This window comes from Haliotis rufescens, unplaced genomic scaffold, assembly GCF_023055435.1.
Source record: "Haliotis rufescens isolate VD_foot unplaced genomic scaffold, xgHalRufe1.0.p SCAF_7, whole genome shotgun sequence".
NCBI classification, from domain to species: Eukaryota; Metazoa; Mollusca; class Gastropoda; order Lepetellida; family Haliotidae; genus Haliotis; species Haliotis rufescens.
In genome coordinates, this window is record NW_025964361.1 from 34,795,496 (window position 1) to 34,818,579 (window position 23,084).

The following is a 23,084-nucleotide window of genomic DNA, read 5'->3' on the forward strand; positions in this document are numbered from 1 at the left end:
TGTAGATGTCATTACTATTACTTTCAGCCTGACTATGGCCACTCAGCGTCACTCAGTTGTATTTTTGACTCCAGGTGTCTATCTCTATGGACAAGACAACTGCCCAGCCTGGTGACAGTGTCAATGTACAGGTCACCGCTGACCCCCAGTCCCTGGTCAACCTCCTGGCCGTAGACCAGAGCGTCCTCCTCCTCAAGTCCGGAAATGACATCACGCAGTCTGAGGTAGGTCAAGGTCCTATAAAGTCTGGTGACGACACGACACTGTCTGAGATAGGTCTAGGTCCTACAATGTCTGATGCCGACATGACACGGTCTGGGATAGGTCAAGGTCCTACAATGTCTGATGCCGACATGACACACACAGTCTGGGGTAGGTCAAGGGAACACAGGGGTTATTGCTAACATGACGTAGACAATATCAGAAGGACAAGGCATAGCCACGTTTTTCTAGTGGCGACATGACTCTCACAGTACAAGGTAGGTCAAGGTGATATTAGGCTTTGAGTTGATTCACACATTCCCAGGTTGTTCGCTGTGTGGCCAAGTGTTACCCGGCACAAAAAAGCAAATTCTACAGTCTAACCACTGACACATTTCATCTTGAAGCACTATTTTTATGATCCGTTTGATCACAGGTTATCAGTGAACTGAAGTCATACGACACTATCAAGAGTGTAGGTGGAGGAGGATTTGGAGGCCCCATTCCTCTGGGTGCTGTTGCTCGCCGGAAGAGGATGGTCCTACCCTGGGGAGGCTGGTGGGGATTCCCCACCTACTATGGCGGAAGTGACGCCAACCAGATCTTCCAGGTATGTAACCGTTAGGCAACACCACAGGCTGTTAGCTGTCGCTTTTCACGCGAACACAAATCGGAAGGGAATGTTGTTTTCCTTTTCTTCGTTCCTCTCGTCAAAAATATATATATTATTTTAAGTATAATCAGTATTACTCCGAGGTTGACTGCGTTTGATAAACACATTTGAGAACATTGACTTTAAACATTGCCTGAGTTCTAGCGTAGTTGACTTCAATGGATACGTTTTCCATTGGTATTTCTTAATTGTGTTTATCTGTACTGGTAGAAAAAGTGAATTGTTATATTGATGCATTTACTCTATACGTAGCTGTACATAGAAGTCGGGATTTTCTTGTCTCACACATTTTCCGGTTATTGAGGCAGTTAAATATTACAATGACTAAAAGGCTCAGTCTATACTGTGCGTTCTCTACGTGTTTCGAAGCTACAAAACAATATTACCATGACTAGAAATATACATATTTTATTCCAGAACTCAGGGGTGGCTGTGATGACTGATGCTCTTGTGTACAAATACGTCAAGCCCTACTGTAAGTTAAAAAAATTATATATAAAAACATGTCATATAACAAACATATATAAAAATAACAAACATATATAAAACAACATTCAATACAAAACCGTTATTCATCTTAATGCCAAATAAAGTTAATTATCATCTAATCGACGGAATCACCACATCACTTATCCATCAATAACAGAAATGTCGTCGTTTCGATTCCGAATAAAACATTAACAAAAGACACACACACACACACACACACACACATACACACAAGCTGGATGTCCAGAAAACCAGCAACACCGTTTTGTTCCTCCTTCCAGCGAATATGTTCTATGCAGTAGCTGAACAAATGTGTCTCCGAGGCACCCCAATTATAGACGAGATCTCACCACGATGCCCCTCACTAAGTATCACAAAACCCCTAATTGCAATAAACCATATAATCTATTTACGCCGGGCATGTTCCCATTAATAATTGGTTATGGGTGACGTCAGATCCGGTGCGGTATTTCGAGAAGGGAATGGCTGGCCCGCTCCCTGGAGGAGTGGCTCATCAAACAGCTGCTCTGAAGGAAGTTGAGAAAATTCGGTCTGATTTCCCTGAAACTTGGCTGTGGACCAACAAGACCAGCGGGTAGTTACAGAAGGAATATATACCCCATTATATCCCTGTCTCCCCTGGAGTTGTGCTGCTGCGCTTCATTTGCTCTGGCTGTTGTGTTCTACCCAATGACATCCTCCGCAATTTTAAACAATACCGCGACCGTGATTGCCGATATAGACACAACGCCTTCGTAATACGCGCCTGTCATAACTGTGTGCTTTCCTGAAACAGACTCTAAAACCAGGGAATGATCGTGTGGCCCTTGTATTAATCTTTGTTCCCGAAAACATGGCCACATGCATTATTTTGGTGAACTGACAGACTCTTAGTCTTACCTTAGCGTTTTGCCCTCACGCCTGCTAGGATAAAACGACTTGACCATAACTTTACTGCTTTGATCAGGGAAGATTAGAAGCATTGCATCCTAACAGTGAAACTGAATGAGTGATCGCCATGGCTATGATCTTTACCTTACCAGGACATGGTCTGTTGACACAGTTCAACGTTTATTTTGTTGGACATATTTGGTTCTAAATTAAACATGTTAATTGGGGAAACGTCATGAGACGTCGCCTGAGTATAAACCTTTCGGTCTAATATCTGAAACATTGTCGACATAATTTGTATCACCCCTACACTTACTCCATCTCCCCATGGGGTCCTGGAGAGGAATGTGTCACCAGGACCCCATTGCCTGTCTTAAGAGGCGACCGAATTGGCTACCAGAGAAGATCCGGGTTAGAATTGATCTTCAGCAACCCATGCTTGTCGTAAGGTCCGACTAACGGGATCGGATGTCAGCCTCGCTAACTTGGTTGATGCATGTCAACGTATCCCATTTGCGGAGATCGATGCTCATGATTTCAATCACTGGATTGTATGGTCCAAACTCGATTATTAACAGACAGCCGTCATATAGCTGGAATATTGCTGAATGCGGCGTTAAACAAAAACCAAACAGACTTCAATCTAAAAGATTATGTAGCATTCTTAACATTCATTATTGAGCATGCCTTAAAATACAGCATCACAACAAGTTATAAGATCTACATTGATGTTTTTTGGATATTTTGTATAAAGACCCTTTTGGTAATTTAGGCATGACATCATGGCGTGCTAACATAAACCTTTTACTCCCATTAACTATTTTGGCTTTCTATTGAAGTATACACAATAGATAAGGCCGTATTGGAATCAGTACATGTCCTTAAGGGAATACAGGCTCCTGAAACTTTGAAAGAGGTTGAGAAAGTTCGTACTGACTTCCTAGAGACATGGTTGTGAATGAACACAACTGCTGGGTAACTAGATAAAGACACACAGTAGTTATAGCTGCTTCTTGTGCATTTTCCACCTGTGTACCACGCCCCCTGACTCACGAGATTCACCTTATAACCTCATATTGGATCAAAGTCATATATATATGACCATAATGTTATGTCAAAGGATGTGTTAGAGCATTAAACAAAATAAATTCAGACTATAAATAAAATATAAAAAATTTTTTTTTTTAAATAAATAAATAAATAAATACACAAGACGAGTTGCGCAAAAACATTGTATCCGTGTTCACATTGAGAATTTCTTCTCATGATCTCAATATTTGATATGTACTTAGATTGGTATCGCGTGTGAACTCGTCCTACATCTTCTCCCCACAGAAGAAATACACACATCGGATCCACAGTTCTCTTAACCGAACACAGTGTAAACATTATGTCCCGTTAGGCAGACTTAATTAAAGGCACCCTGCCTTTTAATAAACTGAAAAGGTACTAAGCACAAGAAAGTGGATACACTTGCCTATAGCTAGAAGAGGGAGTGAATATTTTACTTTTGATATGTATCAGTGTCATGGTTTAATGACTTTCATAGACAAATTGTTTACACTTTACAAATAATAACACACATTTTAATTCTTTTTAATATATTAACCTAAAAATATTTAAATGTGTAGATACATGTGATAATTCAGATATTGCTCTCCGAAGGATATTATTAAAAATAGCATACTATATACGACAAATTAGATTGACAAGACGTTAAAGGATAAACACAAATATTTTAGACACCAGTAATATGTAGCCATTGGGTTAAACGTCATCATCTATAGCATCGTCTGAGGTGCCGCAATTCGCTGTGCAGTGTTGCGTCCTTTGGGAACGCCAGAAACCTATTGTCGTGGGTCGACTCCCGGTTCGCCCCGATTTTTGTTTCTGGGTCAGGATCATACCCGTGTTCGTGGGTTTCACAAGTGTGGGAAACGTCTAAGGCCTGCATAATTTCATGCTGAGACGCCGTTATATAGCTGGAATACTGTTCAAAGCGGTGTTAATACTCACTCACGCACTCACTCACTCACTCACTCACTCACTCACTCACTCACGCACGCACGCACGCACGCACGCACCCACTCACTCACTCACCCACTCACTCACGCACGCACTCACCCACCCACTCACTCACTCACTCACTCACTCACCCACCCATTCACTCACTCACTCACGCACGCACTCACCCACCCACCCACACACTCACTCACTCACTCACTCAATCGTTGTAGCTCCCCCTATATTTGAATCGATGTTCGGAGGTATGCCCGGTATGGCGCACCACCAGGTGGGGCTGCCAACACAAAATATGAAAGAGGTAGAAAGAATACGAAGTGACTTCCCAGAGACCTGGCTATGGACAAACCTTACCACGAGGTATTGCCTGGTAGCTATGTGTTGCATGTGCTATACCCCCTGCCCTTCTTTCACTGTCTCGCTAGTTGCAAGTTAAGGAGATAATAATAATGATAATTTTGTCTTCAAATGGTGTAGGCTATATGCCCCTTCTATTTTACAGAGTATACAGTGACAGAATATGAATATACAATATATAGGTAATACATGCATATAGGTAATTTAAATAAGTCTCAACCGCATTGTTAAAATGTTTTAAATAGTGCATACGGGATACACAAGTTGAATTTATCAACAAATAAACGTATGTGAGGAAGATTATGAAAACATGTATGGGGTATATACGTACATATCATATGAACAAAGCGACATGATATTTATCGAAGGGGACCGCCTCAATGGTCTAGTGGGAGAGCGGACGGTCCGTTGTTCGATCCCCGGCCGTATCATACCAAAATACGTTAAAAGGTGGTACTTGTTGTTACCCTGTCTGGTTATCGGCATTAAGGGATAAACAAGGACTGGTCGGCTCGGAGTCGGTAAACTGTGTGTGGATGGGGTGTTCATAACTGCGCATGGTATCTCAGTAGGCTTGCACTATAAATTTGTCCGGACTAGTACAAGCAGTCACACACACGCGCATGCACGTCGCTATATAAGTGCAACAATCGTGGATGTGACGTTAAACCCCATGCCACCTCACCTACTTGGCCCTGGTTACGTAGTCTTTTTTATTATTCTAATGCAAAATTAACAACTGAAAAAAAAAATTGAACTTAATCGTACGATTGCGTGCCAATTTTGCCATAGGATTGTGTGCCACGATTTGAAACGAAGTATTAATTCAGACATCGATTGCTTATAGATTGCAGTTTGACAATTACTGTATATAAAACCAGTACAAAAAGAATGTGTTTAACTTTTAATGCCCAGTTGGTCTCAACTACATTGTATAACATTGATTATACATTTCTTAACAAAACGTTATGCTTGCATACTGATCATTTTACACACAGTGAATGTATGCGTCATGTAAACTGTCATTTTAGATCCATTATATACACTTAAATATGGCAGCATATATGAATTTTTTTTATTGTGATTTAAGTCATCCGATCGACTGAAAGTGACAACGTTCACGTCCTTTATAGACTGGTGTACAATAATATATTATGCCAAAGTTTTAATCCAACAACCACCTTCACGCCCCAGTCCAATTTCAAGTCACACGGAAATTGTCATTCATTTCTATACACATCAGTTGAATTAAACGGAATGGTAAATAGTGCGATGAAACCTGTCTGCTCCAGGGCTTATGCATATGCCTTGAATGATTAATGGGATGGGATTTGATGCAGGAACAGGAGGCGGGGTCGATACATACCACGCACTACTCCAGGAAGTGGAGAAAATACGCAGTTACTTTCCAGAAACATGGCTTTGGACGAACTCTTCTACTGGGTATTTGTCAACCGACAAGTTACATTCCCCGTCAATTCGGCTTGTCTTTCCCAAATAATATTTTCTTTCTTCTCGATATAATTCATTAACTTCCGTGCAAGGGAAAGTTCCTGCGTGCAAAGAGTACATGTCAGGCCCTTTGGAAAATAGGAATTAAACAGAACTGTCTGAGAATACTGGTCATGTAATATTACTTTGACTATAATATGACTATAACCGGCATTCGTCCTGGAAACGACTGAGTAGTATTGGACGTCACGTTAAGTACTCTTATCTGGTTTATCAAGAGTTTGTCGGGGTGGGACTTACACATCAAGCAAGTGAATCGAAAACAGATCTTTGGCGTGACGAACGAAGGCCTTAATCATTAGGCCATCACGATCATTGAAACCGTCGAAAATAGCATACCTCCCCAAACACCAATTTATATGTTGTGTTCATCAGTCATGTTGTCCATGTGTTATTGCCGACCGTTATTCTGAAGCACGCCACCAAATAACCGGTATACCACTGCAAACACGAAAAAGTCGTTTTTTCCGTATATGGACATTGGACGGAAAAACGACTAAAAATTCATTAAAATTGATTAATGGGTGAGCGTCTAGAAAGTGTACGGAAAAACGTCGAGTTTTTCAAGCGTCAGATTCTCGATGGAAAAACGATGGTTAGAAAGCGTCCAAATAACGTCGTTTTTCCGTCCAATGCCCATATACGGAAAAAACGACGTTTTCGTGTTTGCAGTGTACTGTTGAAAGCAGCATCTAACACAATTCATTAACTCTTTCCCCCCAAACATAGGTTAGACCACTTTAGAGTTAGCTTTGGAAACCGTTATCTTGCCTCTTGCAATATCAACAACCATGATACATTTCAAATTCTTGACATTTTTTAATTTTATAAAGGGTATTATTTCGAATAAGAGTAAATCAGTATATTTAATAATTTACGAGACGAAGCCAGCGTGATTGAAATATGTATGTGCCAATATTAGCCTAATATGCGCATACCAGAAAATATGTTTTAATTGGAAAACCATTTCGCCAGGAATAAAGATACATTCTTAGGCCTAAACAAACGTTTGATATACCGATAGTGTTAGAGAAATTAAGTAAACAGGTTGGGTTGAAGATTATAGGAAAGCAACGATTTTCGATTTTTGTGCTTTCCTTACCAGTACCTCAAGTCACCACCAAACTTAAATCGCGAATATATACAGTAAAACACAAGAACTTCTAGGCAACATTAGACAAAGTACGAATACTCACATGATCACTACCATAGTGAAGCATTCAGTCGAAAAATCTTTGTATCTTTGTTTGTATTGGCCAGAATTGTTCGTTTTGGATACCTTATTGGGGTTTGATATTATACGTTGGGTTTTTGTGCCAATAGATAATATCAACGACAAGCAAGTATGCCAATGTTTACTCCAATTACTAAATCCGACACCCCCAGGACCAACACACACACACACGCCTTCACAAACCATACACTAGCTCCAATGACTTCAAGTCACACGAATTCATTTAATAAAAAGTCAGTTAAGCAGAACAGAAAAAACAACTAGATAGTCATGATATTGACAGACAACAACCTTACCGCAAATCAAGCTAACAAATGTTATTATACACATAGTGACATATGTTATCTGGTCAATTGTATGATGAACCCTGTCTGATGCTGCAGTGCCTCTTTACTACCCCATGGCCATGGCTGGAGGGGTGGGGGCAGGTATGGTTAATGGGATGGGAACTGGTACAGGAACAGGAACAGGAGGCGGGGTCGATACACACCACGCACCACTCAAGGAAGTGGAGAAAATACGCAGTGACTTCCCGGAAACATGGCTTTGGACCAACTCTTCTACTGGGTATTTGTCAAAGGAATTACATTGCTCGCCAATTCTGCTTGTCTGTCCCATCTATATCTGTCCTTTCTTCGTCATATAATTGATAAGCTGATTGATTCTAAGCTGGCAAAGAAGTGTCAAGGGAAAGTCTGTGTCCAAAGATGTGAGCTCATTTTGTTCTTGTTAAAAAGAGTTGTCAACTATTGACGATTTTGCACTTTGCTACAGTGTGGGACTGCTGTAGCTATACGCCAAAGTCGCCACTTAACATAAATCACGAATACATATTGCAACAATAGACAAACATTTCTAAGAAGCCTGGCATTAAACAAAGTCCTAAATTATGAATAACCATATGAACACTACATGTGTGAAAAGACCCGTGAAGATCCGGGATAGAACAGGTCTTCAGCAACCCATGCTTGCCGTCAAAGCCGACTATGTTTGTCGTAGAATGCGACTAACGGGATCGGGTGGTCAGGGTCGCTGACTTGGTTGATGCATGTCATCGTATCCTAATTGCGTGGATCGATGCTCGTGATTGTCTGGTCCAGACTCGATAATTTACAGACTGCCGTCATATAGCTTGAATATTGCTGAGTGCGGCGTTAAACAACAAATAAAACAAACAAAACAAGCGTGAAGCTGTCGGTCAACAACTCTGTATATCCTTTATTATACTGGTCAGGATTGTCAGTGTCGTAAAATTGCTGACAACATGTCAGTACTGGAATATCAACGCTAACAAAATCCCAAATCAATATTATCATTAATATACATACACTTGTATCATTTTTAATCACACAAAGACATCTATAAATGCTCTGCAATGGTGCTGAGTGTTTGACACAAACTAACCGAGTCATGTAACCTTGTTGTGTCTGCTGATGAAGCTATGGCTTCATCTAAATGAATATATTTAAATGAATAATAAACTTTATCCCTAAAAGCGAAACATAAACCACGTTAAACCTTGTTTTCGTTTTTAGGCTAATCAGCCCCAAATATACTGTAAATTGACATTTTCTCACATGTGAAAATGAAGAAGTCTTTATATGTAATGCTCTAATTTTCTGGCATCATGACAACACAGGAATGATGAAAGGATGTTTGGATGCTATATTTCTTGTTGTATTGTCAGATACTCAAGTGGTCTGGCTTGCTGACTTGGTTGACGTATGATGTATGACGTATGACAGATTAACTACATGTATAGTAATATGAAGAATCTTAAAACTTCTTTTGAGTAGTATACTTCACCATTCCTTCCACTTCAAGTAACGTATTTCTACATGTTGTAAAGTTCCAGTGATGCGCCCTATGTTTATGGCGAGAAGACACTTTGCACCTATGGCCATGTCTGCTGAGTTATCACCTGTTATAATGGCCAAGAGCTCTACAATCAGCAGATCAGCACCAAAATTAGCAGAAGTTGAGAGAACAAGAGTTAACTTTCCAGAGACCTGGATGTGGACCAATACCACTATTGGGTAATTCAAAATGTCTTATTACGGACCTAACCCATTCTACTTGTGGTCCAAGGTTTGGAACAGAGCTAACACATTAACCCTTCTCGGATATTAACCTATATGAGGAGGCACGTCAACATAACCTACCGACTTCTTGACATACCGACTTTATATTGGTTGTAGAAACTAACTTCTGTTCTCTTGGGATGGTTCTTTTCAGATTCCAGTTCCTACTAATCTTTTCGTTCTTGTAACATGATTACATGTCCAAAGGATACTAACATCCATCCTTACATTCAGCGAGACGCCGTTCAAACTGACTCTGGAGTTTTGATAATGCCTTTAGGCTTCCACAGAATGAGATGGCAACCGGATCAACCAGTGTGAACAGCGAAGTACTGGTGGAGGTGGAGCACCTCCGTCAGTGGTTCCCAGAGTCCTGGTGTGGTTGGACACATCGACTAGCTACACTCGCCACACTGACCAGATCAGTTGTAACATTTGGGATATGTACTCTCTCGTGCTCTGCATGACATCAGCACAGAGCGTGTTGATGTATTACTGTCGTTATTTTATTGGTTTAGATATTCATGGCAGTTTGGTCTAAGCATGCCTTGTATTAGCAATTATTCAACATTGATTGTGATTGGTATAGATGTAAATATATCAGAATGAGGGTTGTGTGTTGTGTTATCTCCCATAAGAATCAGGTTCTGTTGACAACATGACGGCTGCCTCTCTGCCATGTGCCAGGGGAATACTACGTTCAATTGCCATCGGTGGCATGTTTGAATGTGTGATGGATTATGAATCAGGAAGGATATGTGTATCCAACTGAGGTAATATATGTTTGAATGTTCAGCAATATAAATATGTTTCACTCCTCAACATTGCAACATCGTTGTCAAAATCTGACATTCATTCGTTTTTAGATCCCTGCATTTTTTGTGACATGCTGGCACATGGTCCAATGCCGCCCCAAACAGGATCTGTCTTAGGATCAGGAGTTGCCATACCTCAGGTATTGGGTGGTACTGGGGCGTTGAAGGAGGTAGAACACATCAGAAGTGCATTTCCTGAAACTTGGCTCTGGCAGAATCAGACTACCAGGTACTTTGTTCTCATCTGATCAATGTGCTTCTCATCTGCCCTGCACCAATGTCTGCAGCATTCTTTGCCTGGCTATCGTGTTTACCTCGCGTCCAAACGAATCACCCTAGAAGATGCAGTGGCCAATCCTGTGGCGTCCAAGAAAGTACAACAGATCCGAAGCACATTTCCTGAAACATGTCAGCGCGTTATTCCTGATCAGTGTTCTTGTAATTGATATCTTGTCTGTCTTGCAACACATTTAGATCATGTCCAAATGCATCATCCCACAAGGCTCTGGACCAGCTATTCCACTGTGCATTTATCAACAGAGTGATTATATTTCTCGCCGACTGCTTCCGTGGTCTAGTGGTAGAGCGGAAGGTCCGGAGTTCAATTCCTGGCCGCGTCATACCAAAAGACGTTAAAAGATGGTACTTGTTGTTATCCTGTCTGGCGCTCGGCATTAACGGGCCAAAGCAAGGACTGGTCGGCTCGGTGTCAGTATACTGTGTCTGAGTTGGGTATTCATGTTAAACTGCGGCACAGTATCTCAGTTAACTAGCACTATAAATCGGCATCAGTCCGGACTAGTACAAGCAGCCATACACACACACACACGTACATGCACGTCGCTATATATGTGCAATAATATTGGACGCGACGTTAAACTCAATTTCACCCCACCTCACCTTTTATTTCTCGCCAATTCTGCTTGTCTGTCCCAAAGTTTCTTTCATTTTTCGAATGGAATTGATAAACTAGACTCTGCTAGTAAATTATTGTTTTTAGGGAGAATTCTTGGCCATTCGGAAAATATGAATTAAAAGAGCTGTCTGACAAGAAAGGTGATGTACATTGTAATATTATGTATTGAATATATTGACTTGTAATTCGCGTAAACCTGCATTACATACAGTGCATTTCTCACGTGTATCATGAAGGAACTTTACAAAATGAGCCAGGGAGGTCTTACCTGGGTTATCGACGTGACGAACGAAAGCCACAATCATTAGACCACCCCACCGCCAAACGGTGATTGGCAAGAATGATTTACCAAACACCAATATATTATATTTGTGTTCATCAACCATTATTGGTAGGCATTATTGCCCACTATTATTTTGATACTATATTTATATTATAATATGTTAATTTGGAAAACCACTTGGTCAGGAATTTAAATATATATTGTTAAGACTTAAACAAACGCCTGATATCCCAAAAGGGGAAGAGTAATTAAGTTAACCAGAGGTAAATAAGATTTGAGAGTTTAGGAAAGCTTCAGCTACTGCGATTTTGCACTTTGTTAGCTACTTTTGTGGCCCTACATCAGAGCCATCATCCCCAAATCCAACAACCATCCACACATCCAAGCCCAAATGTCTTCAAGTCCCTTGAAATTTACAATTCATTTCATTATACGTCAGTCGAGTAGAACAGAAGATGCAACAATCAGATATACAAACTATTGACAAGCAACGACTTTAACTTGAACCAAAAAAATGTTCTTAGATACATAGTGGCATTTGCTATCTGGTAAACTATATGATGAACCCTGTCTGATGCTGCAGTGCCTCTTTACCTACCAATGATGGCCATGGCTGGAGGGGTGGTGCCTGGGGTGGTTAATGGTATGGTAAGTGGTACAGGAGGCGCGGTCGATACACACCACGCACCACTCAAGGAAGTGGAGAAAATACGCAGTGACTTTCCGGAAACATGGCTTTGGACCAACTCTTCTACTGGGTATTTGTCAACAGAATAGTTACATTCCTCGCAACTTCTGCTGATCTTTCCTATGCTCGAGATATAATCGCTAAGCTGGAGAGTTTTTGTCCAAAGATGTGAGCACACATGAGGCCTTTGGTCTTATTTGGAGTTAAATAGAGTTTGAGATGTAAAGGAAGCTTCAACTATTGACGTTTTAGTGTCACAAGTAGGTGGGACTGCTGTAGCCCAGCGCCAAACACACATCTAAACATAAATCACAAACGTTGACAGTAGAAACTACATAACACTTCTAACACAAAGTCGTAAATTTTGAATAATCACTCAGTCAATAATTCTTTTTCTTTTTGTCTAATGGTAAATACAATTGTAGTAATCCTTAATGGCATTTGTCAGTAATAGAATGCACCTTAGACACGTAAAACACTAGTTTCTCTTTCAGACTTATCAGCCCAAAATATGGCTTATTACCGTGAATGGTCTGTCTCTCATATGTGAACATGAAGACGTTGGCATTATGCCACGACCGGAATGATGTTCTGTTGTGTTGCAACATAATCATTCTTTTCCTAACTTCAAGCGTATGTACTTGACCATTCCTTCCACTTCAAGCAACGTATATCCACATTTTGTCATACTCCAGTGAGACGCCCTTTCAGAAAGAGAATGAGAGCATTTGCACCCATGGCAATGTTAGCTCGTGCGTCACCTGAAATGGTCAAGACCTCTTCAATCAGCAGACCAACATCAAAATTAGCAGAAGTTGAGAGAATAAGAACGGACTTTCCAGAGACCTGGATGTGGACCAGTACTACTGTTTGGTAATTCAGAATCTCCCCCAACCCCTGTGGTCCTGGTTTACACTTCAAATCTTTCTGTTTGGCTCCCATCTCCTAGGATGGTAGCCTACCTTTAGTTTTCATGAGGTCGCCCGTTACCATTACCTACACATTTCATGACATACCTACCATATAATGGTTGTAGAAACTTCTTTTGGGAAGGTTCTTTTTTAGTTTTCAGTTCCTACCACTTTTGATCATTCTTATAACATGATTACATGTCGAAATGATACATCCTTGCATGCAGCGTGGCACCGATACAGGTACTCTAATACGGTTCTCCCGATGGCAACCAGATCTACCAGCGTGAACAGCGAAGTACTGGTGGAGGTGGATCACCTCCGTCAGTGGTTCCCAGAGTCATGGCTGTGGTTGAACACATCGACTAGGTACACTCGCCACACTGACCAGATCAGTTGTAACATTTGGGATATGTACTCTCCCGTGCTCTGCATGACATCACCACAGGGCACGTCAATGTTACTGCCGTGAATGTATTGGTTTAGATATGCATGGTAGTTTGGTGTGAGCATGTTTAGATATAGCAGTTATTCAACATTTGTGGTGTTGGGCTCAGGTGTCTAACTATCGGAATTACTATTTTCGATATAGATTTGTTCGATCTTGTTACCCTGAGGTTAGTGTGTTCTGTTATCTCACATACGAACATGCATGACACAACGTGACTGGTGCCTCTCTTATTATTCGGTTGTCATCGGTGGTACGTTTGTATATGATGGAATATAAACCGACCTGTGCAGATACGGGTAGAACAGGTCTTCAGCAACCCTTTCTTGAAGTAAAAGGCGACTATGCTTGTCGTATGAGGCAATTCAGAGGATCGGGTGGTCAGGCTCGCTGACTTGGTTGATGCATGTCATCGCTTCCTAATTGCGTGGATCGATGCTCATGATGTCAACCACTGGATTGTCTGGACTCGATTATTTACAGTCCGCCGTCATATAGCTGGAATATAGCTGGAATATTGCGGCATTAAACAACAAACAAACGAACGAACAAACATAAATCACTGGACCTGTATAATCTCGATTACGCATACACGTTTTGTAATTTTGTCCTTTGTCAACTAGAGATATGTACAGATTATGTTCAGTACAACTTTAAATGTGTTACCCTGCTAAACATTGTTGCACCGTTGTCAAAATCCGAGATTTATTCATTTTTAGATCCCTGTATCATGTGTGAGTTCGCCCCCATGCGACAACCATTGCCTTTAGCTTCCCTAACAGGATCTGGATTGGGATCAGGAGTTGCGGTACCTCATGCAGTGGGCGGCAATGAGGCGTTGAAGGAAGTAGAACACATCAGAAATGTATTTCCTGAAACTTGGCTCTGGCAGAATCAGACTGTCAGGTACCTCGCTCGAATCATCAGCCATCTGATCAATGTGTTTTGTCATTGATATCGTTTCTGCCTTGAGCCCATGCCTGCAACATTCTTTTGCCTAGCTATCGTATTTAGATCGTGCCCAAACGAATCACGCTGGAAGATGCAGTGGACGGGTCTATGGCGTTGAAGGATGTTCAACACACCCGAAGCACATTTCCTGAAACATGTCTGGTCCATCGCTCACATTATTGCTGATCAATGCACTTCTCACTGATGTCTTGTCTGTCACATTTATCTTATGCCGAAAGGAATCACCCAAGATGATATATGAGTTTGCACAAGAAATCGTGGCTCATCTTACTGATAGACATCTGAAGCGCAACACAAGGATATGCTCCTGCACACCCCTCTTGGTAATTACATATACCACTGTGTCCTTGCCATGTTTCAGTTGCTGATGCACATCCATTCCATGTTTCCTTCATGCTCTCCAGACACTAATTCTGTTGATAGTGGCTATGGAGGAGCTGGCTTGGAATATATTCAGTAATTTCGGACATGGGGTTTCTCACAGAAATGGAACCTTTCAGGACAGAATTTCCAGCAATATGGCTATAGCACAGCCGGTGTCGTAAATTGTTAAAGTGAAATCCCATCTCCACTCTCTGTTTCACTCTGTGAAACTGACCATTTGCATACCATCTAAGCATGGTCCAGCGTTTACCAAGCCGTCAGATTGTCAGTGTGAAGGTATATTTCATCTTCTGTCACCGACTAAAACTAGGGTACCATCTTACCGGCTCCATCGATTAATGAATATCCAACCAGCACTAGACCTAGAAATTCTAATCTAGACATTTGTATATGTTGACGAACAGGTGCTTCAATGCGTACGAAGTTCTTAAATGGGGTATGAGGGAGTATGTTATAGATAATTACCAATGCATGTATTTTGTTCAAGGACATGAATTACTCGGAATGTGTATTTGTCAAACAATACTGTGCAACTTAGAAAATGATTCTCTGTGATCGTTCATAATGGTGAGTAACTTAGCTATTGACGGATAATACAAAATATAAGATGGGAAACTTAGCTAGTATTATGCCATTATGTAAACCAATATCTTGAATTCGTCTTAGTACCATTCTTTTTGTCCATTGTTATAAACGAGGAAATACAGGAAATGGTAACTGATGTGATAGACATCATAACCAATATTGAAAGATTATGCCATAGTAGTGTCCCTCTTGGAGATTAGGCAACAGCTGCATGTTAGAGTTTATTAACTACAAAGCAACTTTGTTTTATTTAGATCATCCCAGATTCCATGGTGGCTTCCTGATGGGTGGTATTCCACATATCTTTCCAAATGTGGTCACTGCCCATGTTGCAACAGGAACAGTTACCAATACTAAACCAAACCTGCAGGAGGTTGAAAGAGTTAGAAACGTTTTTCCCGAGACGTGGCTTTGGAGTAATACTAGCTCAGGGTACTGCCTTACTAGTATGTTGGCCATAGGCTTAGCGCGCATAATCGACGGCAGGGATATACACTGTCACTAATGCATCTTCTGCCTCTTCCAAACAAAAACTAGAACACCCAAGACAGTGTCGTCATCATATAATACTACCACTAGATGATGATATGATGTTGGCTATGGCAATCTGAAAGCCTGGTGCATTGAAATGTTTCGGCTCACCAAACAATTACTAACAAGATTCAGTTAGATGGTTTTTAATTGGATCATAATTATACTGAGAGGACTCATTTGGATTTTTTTTTTATTGGATCACAAGTATTTCAACAGAGGGCTACAGAATTGCATACCAAAATGCTGCACTGGAATTGCATACTCGGCGTTGAAATGCTTATGGTCCTTTGAGTGAATGTCCATTGGCAGCTGGTTCTTTAAGATGGGGGATCCCACTGCAAATGCCATGTATTTTATGTGACAGGCATTACCACAGTATTTTGGAAGTTGCGTCTTTGAACTTTTTTTACGGAACCTTTCACTTTTCCACTCTGCGTACCGTAAACCTTCTTACCAAGGCGTGTTGTTTTGTGCATGTTTTGTTCATGTTTTGTGCATGTTCCAGTGTTAACCTGCTTATAACCTTATCTCTGCTGCTTAGCGCAATGCTTTTAGTGTTTGATTTAAACTGTTCTTTATATGATACCATGAATATATTTTTGTAAGCGTACGCACATATATCGTTGTAGTTAGTTATATTTTCTACTACGTTTTAAGTCCAGTAAATACGTTTATTTATCACTATTTTGCCTTCCACACCTAGTGGAATCTGTTTCGGCGGATAATCTAGAGGAGACTGATTGTCCTCTTGAGTTGAAGTTATATGTCATATAATCTGCATTAATTTGTATGTTAATAATGATGGACGTTATATTTTAATGTGTAGGTCAATAATATTCAGTTCGTGTAATCAGCTGCCCATATAATCAGTTGTTACATCATTTGAATACTACAGTACCGATGGCAAAGCCGTCATCTCAACAATAGTGCCAGACACCATCACGTCTTGGGTGGCCAGCGCCTTCGCCGTCAACGCTCAGAGTGGCCTTGGAATTGCACCAACCTCAGCTAAGGTATGGTATTAATCAGTTATTCAAAGGATCTCTGAGGAAGATCAGATCTGTGGATTATTGTCCCAGAGCTGAACTTTAAGTCGTTTTGTTCGTATATTTGGACTGCAAAACAAATATTATATATTTAATGTAGATATATGAAACCGTATCTTTCGTTACTTTGAATCTCCACGGGGAAAATATCGAACAGAGTACGGCCGAACGAAAAGGGGTCATTTTGTGGACAGTGATTGTTGAGTGGCGTTAATTAACACTGGGTAGAGAACCATCAGATCTAACGATTCTGCTCAGACATGAAACTCCACCAACCACTGTACTGCCTATATGTATCCAGTTTATGAACAAATAACAGATGTTGTTGAAACTGACTTAGTGTAAATTCACCTTATTCAATAAAGCACTGTATCGACACGATGCTACTGCGGTTAACTCGTAATTTAATGGGCCAGGGCCCCGTTCCTCAAAGCGATCTTAGCGCTATGATGATCGTAAACCTATGTTAGAGTATGGGACTTACGATCACCTTAGTGGTAAGATGGCTTTGTGGAACGGGGCCCAGATCTAGAGGCAAACAACATACCTCCAATACGATTATCGCAGCGTTAAGCCGCTTTCTGTCAATACCACTACATCTGAGTTTGTGCCCGGGGGTATCGACCTGTGTCTTCAGCATGACAAGCGAATGCTAAAGAAAGGCTTCTCCGAAGGCAGATTCCATTATTATCATGGAAAAACGATTGATGTAAATAAATAAAGCTTGCTATATATACGATATAATCTGTCAAGATCCCCTGGATGGAGAGAACCGTTTAATAAGCATATAAACTCTTCACATGCCCACACGTGTTGTCTGTGTTCAGATCCGAGTGTTTCGCCCCTTCTTCGTGAGCCTCAACCTGCCCTACTCCGTGACGCGAGGAGAACAACTGGCTCTCCAGGCCATCGTCTTCAACTACCTCACCCAGGACGTCGACGTGAGTAATAGAGAGGACATGTTTAGTTTTAGTTGCTGCGTCCAGTGTTAGGCCAGTCAAGGCCATCGTCTTCAACTATCTCACCCAGGACGTCGATGTATAAATTCAATATGAAATTAAACATTTTGAATACATACTGAGCATATCGATCTGCGATCAGTAATCTTTGTCTTTTCCATTAAAAGACCGCCTCCGTGGTCTTGTGGTAGAGCGTCCGCCCGGAGAGCGGAAGGTCCGGGGTTTGATCCCCGGGCGCGTCATACCAAAAGACGTTAAAAGATTGTACTTGTTGTTACCCTGTCTGGCGCTCGGCATTAAGGGACTAAAACAAGGACGGGTCGGCTCGGAGTTAGTATACTGTGTCTGAGTGGGGTATTCATGTTCAACTGCGGCATGGTATCTCAGTGAGCTTGCACTATAAATCGGCATCAGTCCGGACTAGTACAAGCAGCCATTCAAACACACACACGTACATGCACGTCGCTATATAAGTGCAATAATCTTGGATGCGACGTTTAACCCAATTTCACCTAATAAAAAGATTCTTTGTTTGTATGTTATCAATGATTGGCATCTCTCGCCATTCATGGTGGCCATGTAGATTCTTGTTAAATTAATTCGGACCGGAGACATTCGAGAGAAATGTATAAATTCAATATGAAATGAAAACATTTTGAATACATACTGAGCATATCGATATGCGATCAGTATTCTTTGTCTTTTCCTTTAAAACAGTGTTGATTAGTCTTTATTATTATACATTCAATGTCATTAACAATGTTACGTCACCCTGTGACTACCTCTGAAACGTACTTGCATAAATTTCTTTACAACCAAATCCTGTTGGGTTGATAAACACATGGGTTGTTCTTCCGCATTGGCGTTTCTGATAAAAATAATGGAAATGTTAGGAGGTGTATAAATTGTATTATGTGGTTCTGAAACGGCTACAGGTACGCATTCCCAGGGACCTGTTGTCTAAAGCGCCACAATACTCTGCCAGGATCCTAGACCGTGGGTTCGAATCCCAGACTCGGCCTTATTACGATCCTTAATTTCTCCTCATCCTTGTCCGTGTGTTAACGAAAGTAACAAACGCCTAAGACCTGTCGGGCATCCGACCTTCTTCCCAATTAAGTTGATATGCCGCGATATGAGCTGTAGAAATAGAGAACTGTGGAGTTTAACCTCCTCACTGACACTAAAATACCTTGACCTCCTTACAGGCTGTTGTGTCCATCCCTCAATCCAAGGACTACCTGAATGTTGTTATTGATGCTAACGGTCGGGAACAAACAGAATCCAAGGACCAAACGCAGACTGTTTATGTGAGTACCCTGCTTCACTGATAATCGTGATATGTTTTTGTTGCGTCGCCAGTAAATATTTGTCTTTTTTAATGGCACTTCAATTACCACTGTTTCTACTGCAATCTGATCTTGGACTTCGCAATATGATCTTGACTTTGTCGGTGTTTTTTTTACTAAACGTGTGTGTATAATCTCCGATATTCCAGGTGAAGGCAGGTGGCGCCACCTCTGTATATTTCCCCATTGTCCCCGCCACACTGGGTAAGATCGACCTGACCGTCTCCGCTCGATCCACCCTCGCTGCTGACGCCGTCAAGAGACAGCTTCTGGTCGAGGTACTTCATTATCCATTTTTATGTCATCCCCATAAAACACAATCATCTCACTATGTTAGACCCTAAAACATCTCACGATGTTTGACCCGTAAAACGCAATTATCTCACTATGTTTGACCAATGAGGCACAATCATTTCACTATGTTAGACCAATAAGGCACAATCATCTCACTATGTTTGACCAATGAGGCACAATCGTCTCACTATGTTAGACCAATATGGCACAATCATTTCACTATGTTAGACCAACAAGGCACAATCATCTCACTATGTTAGACCCCTAAAACATAATAATCTCACTATGTTAAACCCATAAAACACAATCATTTCACTATGTTAGACCCACAAAACACAATCATTTACTGTGTATGACCAATAAGGCACAATCATCTCACTATGTAAGACCAATAAGGCACAATCATTTCACTATGTTGGACCAATAAGGCACAATCATTTCACTATTTTAGACCAACAAGGCACAATCATCTCACTATGTTAGACCCCTAAAACATAATCATCTCACTATGTTAGACCCCTAAAACACAATCATTCACTATGTTAGACCAATAAAACACAATCCTCTCACTGTGTTCGACCAATAAGGCACAATCATTTCACTATGTTGGACCAATAAAACACAATCATCACAATATGTTAGACAAACAAGGCACAATCATCTCACTGTTTTAGACCCACAAAACACAATCATCTCACTATGTTAGACCAAGAAGGCACAGTCATCTCACTATGTTAGACCGATAAAGCACAGTCGATGCTAAGTTAGGCTACATTTGCGGTTATTATACTGTAAAAACGTTTTGCTTTTAGACACATTTCAAGATAATACAATTGAAATGAAACTTATCAAGTGTGAAAAAGTCAGATGGAATGTGATTACTTCAAACGACGAACTTTCATTAGTGTTATGTGTTATGTCTAATATCAATAATGCCTAGTAATGTGTCAGACATTCCGTTATAGGACACTATCCACAATAAACGTGTAAAGCGAAGAACATTCATTTATGACCAACTGAGGTGTCATAGGTTAGGAAACCTTTCTACAGAACAAAAATCGCGTTTTGATAAAACAGCATGCATTCATATCTAGGGCTATCATAACATACGTATTCACCACGTTATCTCTCTAATGTAGCTCCTGCAGGGTACAGTGTGTTCCAACATGTATTCATCATGTCATCTTTCTTCAGCCCGAAGGAACCCCCAAAGAGTACAATGTTCCTGTCCTGATTGACCTGAAGCAGGCCACCAGTTTCTCCAAGAATGTCCCCATCACTCTGCCACAGAACGTCGTCTCTGGATCACAGACCGCTAGAATCACCGCCATTGGTCAGTGATAAAATAAAACAATACCGTTGCATATCCAGGTGTTCACAGTATATCAAGCATCATGGCGTTACAAAATCACGATTGAATTACTCAATTTCTAAGATTAGTGGTAGCTTGCCAATTTGATTCTGTCTTCTTCAGTGGGTAATCATAAAAAATAATTGTCATTTCAGAGATGCGACATCTATAATGTATCTATTCAGTTCCCACGTTGGTATGCTAGTTAATTTAAGAAAATAAAATGGAATGAATTGAACCGTCTTTATGGCAATATATACAAACTTACAGTTATGTCCAGAATTTAATGCGGCAACTGTTCTGTTTTATCCGACAAACGTCTCTATAACCCTGTCATGTTCGATTAGGTGACCTGATGGGCCCAACTGTAAGTGGTCTAGACAGTCTTCTGCGCATGCCTACCGGATGTGGTGAGCAGACGATGCTGGGGTTGGCACCGGATGTGTTTGTAACCAACTATCTGACAGCAACCAAACAGCTGACAGGAGACATAGAAGACAAGGCAATCAAGTACATGGAATCTGGTATGTCGGTGGTGCCGCCCGAACCTATTTAAACTCATGAATTCCATACCCTTCCCAACAGAAAGTTCCCCGATCCACTCAGCGCTGTGATAGTCATACACGTGTAGAATAAGGACAGCCATAGTGCGACCAAACCTTGTGCATCGGGATCTAGATTCACTGGTTGATGTTTCCTCTTCCTCAAATCTTCGGAATAATGGACAGCAATAATGGGCGATGGGATGAAATGATAAACATTCAATACCATAAACTCCCTTCTCACAGACCCGTGAAGATTCCGGGGTAGAATAGGCCTTCAGCAACCCATGCTTGCCGTAAAAGGTGACTATGCTTGTCGTAAAAGGCGACTAACGGGATCGGGTGGTCAGGCTCGCTGACTTGGTTGATGCATGTCATCGATCCCAATTGCATGGATCGATGCTCATGATATTAATCACTGGATTGTCTGGTCCAGAATCGATTATTTACAGACCGCCGTCATATAGCTGGAATATTGCTGAGTGCGGCGTTAAACAACAAACCAAACCAAAACCAAACCCTTCTCACAACAGCATGTCAACGTTTACTTTGAACTTACATGTCACCAATCTCCTCCAGGATACCAGAGAGAGCTGACCTACCAGCACAAGGATGGCTCCTTCAGTGCGTTTGGTGACCGTGACCCATCTGGCAGCATGTGGTACGTTCTGTTAAGACACATGAATTTCTTAGACACACATTTTTAATACAATGTGTACATTTCAAACGCACATACACCATTAGATGAAATAGATATTATTTTATATTCTACCATAATAATATCTCGCATGAGTTTGCACGTTAGATTATGTTCGGTATTTGTGCTCCCAGGTTGACAGCGTTCGTTATAAAGACGTTCCATCAGGCTAAACCATACACCTTCATCGACGACGATGTCCTCACACGAGCTATCGACTGGATGGTGGCGAGACAGAAGGCTGATGGTTCTTTCCCTGAACCAGGCCGGGTCATCCACAAGGACATGACCGTGAGTCCAGACTGATCACCCTTCGTTTGTCAACATGTATTACATCTTATTGTGTTTCATTGATATATGTTTAGGTTTGTACTGTTATTGTACAAATCCCATTGAATGGTCCAATACCAATAATATTATTTTTTTAAATATGGTTTGTAATCACACACAGTCAACTTCTTTAGTAACACACGTGATGACCTGCAACTTCTCAGCGACTGTCTTTTGGCATTGTCCTTTATGCTGCGTGTCATGCACCTGCAATATTATGAATATAACTGTAAATAATCCCCTTTCCGTTTTTATGTGTTTGTTGTGGTCATTTATATGAATACCTTGAAACATGTTTTACGTTAATAATGACATTAATTATTATATGCCCGTGATTTCTTCTCAAGGGAGGTTCTAACAAAGGTGCTTCATTGACGGCATATGTTCTTATCGCCCTTCTCGAGAACAACGACCTCGTTGGGGTAAGTGAATCTTTATTTAAGAAATAAACGAGTAACCATCAAATTGCGACTGTATATTCGAATTTCCAGGAATAGCGTCAGGATAGAACACTGCTTAA

General features: G+C 41.0%; 1 protein-coding gene across 15 annotated transcripts in view; it reads left to right on the forward strand.

Annotated features, from left to right (window-relative positions):
* Positions 1–23,084, forward strand: part of LOC124117060 (CD109 antigen-like) — an 87,089-nt gene that overhangs the window by 15,886 nt on the left and 48,119 nt on the right. The window contains exons 16-28 of one of the 15 annotated variants that reach the window (XM_048387583.1): positions 75–224; positions 638–811; positions 1,292–1,349; positions 1,820–1,958; positions 16,892–17,009; positions 17,870–17,983; positions 19,210–19,311; positions 19,500–19,628; positions 20,839–20,977; positions 21,343–21,519; positions 22,117–22,198; positions 22,369–22,525; positions 22,912–22,986. In XM_048387583.1, the coding sequence (XP_048243540.1) occupies positions 75–224; positions 638–811; positions 1,292–1,349; positions 1,820–1,958; positions 16,892–17,009; positions 17,870–17,983; positions 19,210–19,311; positions 19,500–19,628; positions 20,839–20,977; positions 21,343–21,519; positions 22,117–22,198; positions 22,369–22,525; positions 22,912–22,986 (1,614 nt within the window). Of the gene's footprint in view, positions 1–74; positions 225–637; positions 812–1,291; positions 1,350–1,819; positions 1,959–4,491; positions 4,637–7,762; positions 7,947–9,228; positions 9,416–10,326; positions 10,505–12,057; positions 12,233–14,240; positions 14,428–15,716; positions 15,895–16,891; positions 17,010–17,869; positions 17,984–19,209; positions 19,312–19,499; positions 19,629–20,838; positions 20,978–21,342; positions 21,520–22,116; positions 22,199–22,368; positions 22,526–22,911; positions 22,987–23,084 lie in introns of all 15 variants that reach the window. The other 14 variants (XM_048387581.1, XM_048387574.1, XM_048387571.1 and 11 more) reach the window with 14 other exon arrangements.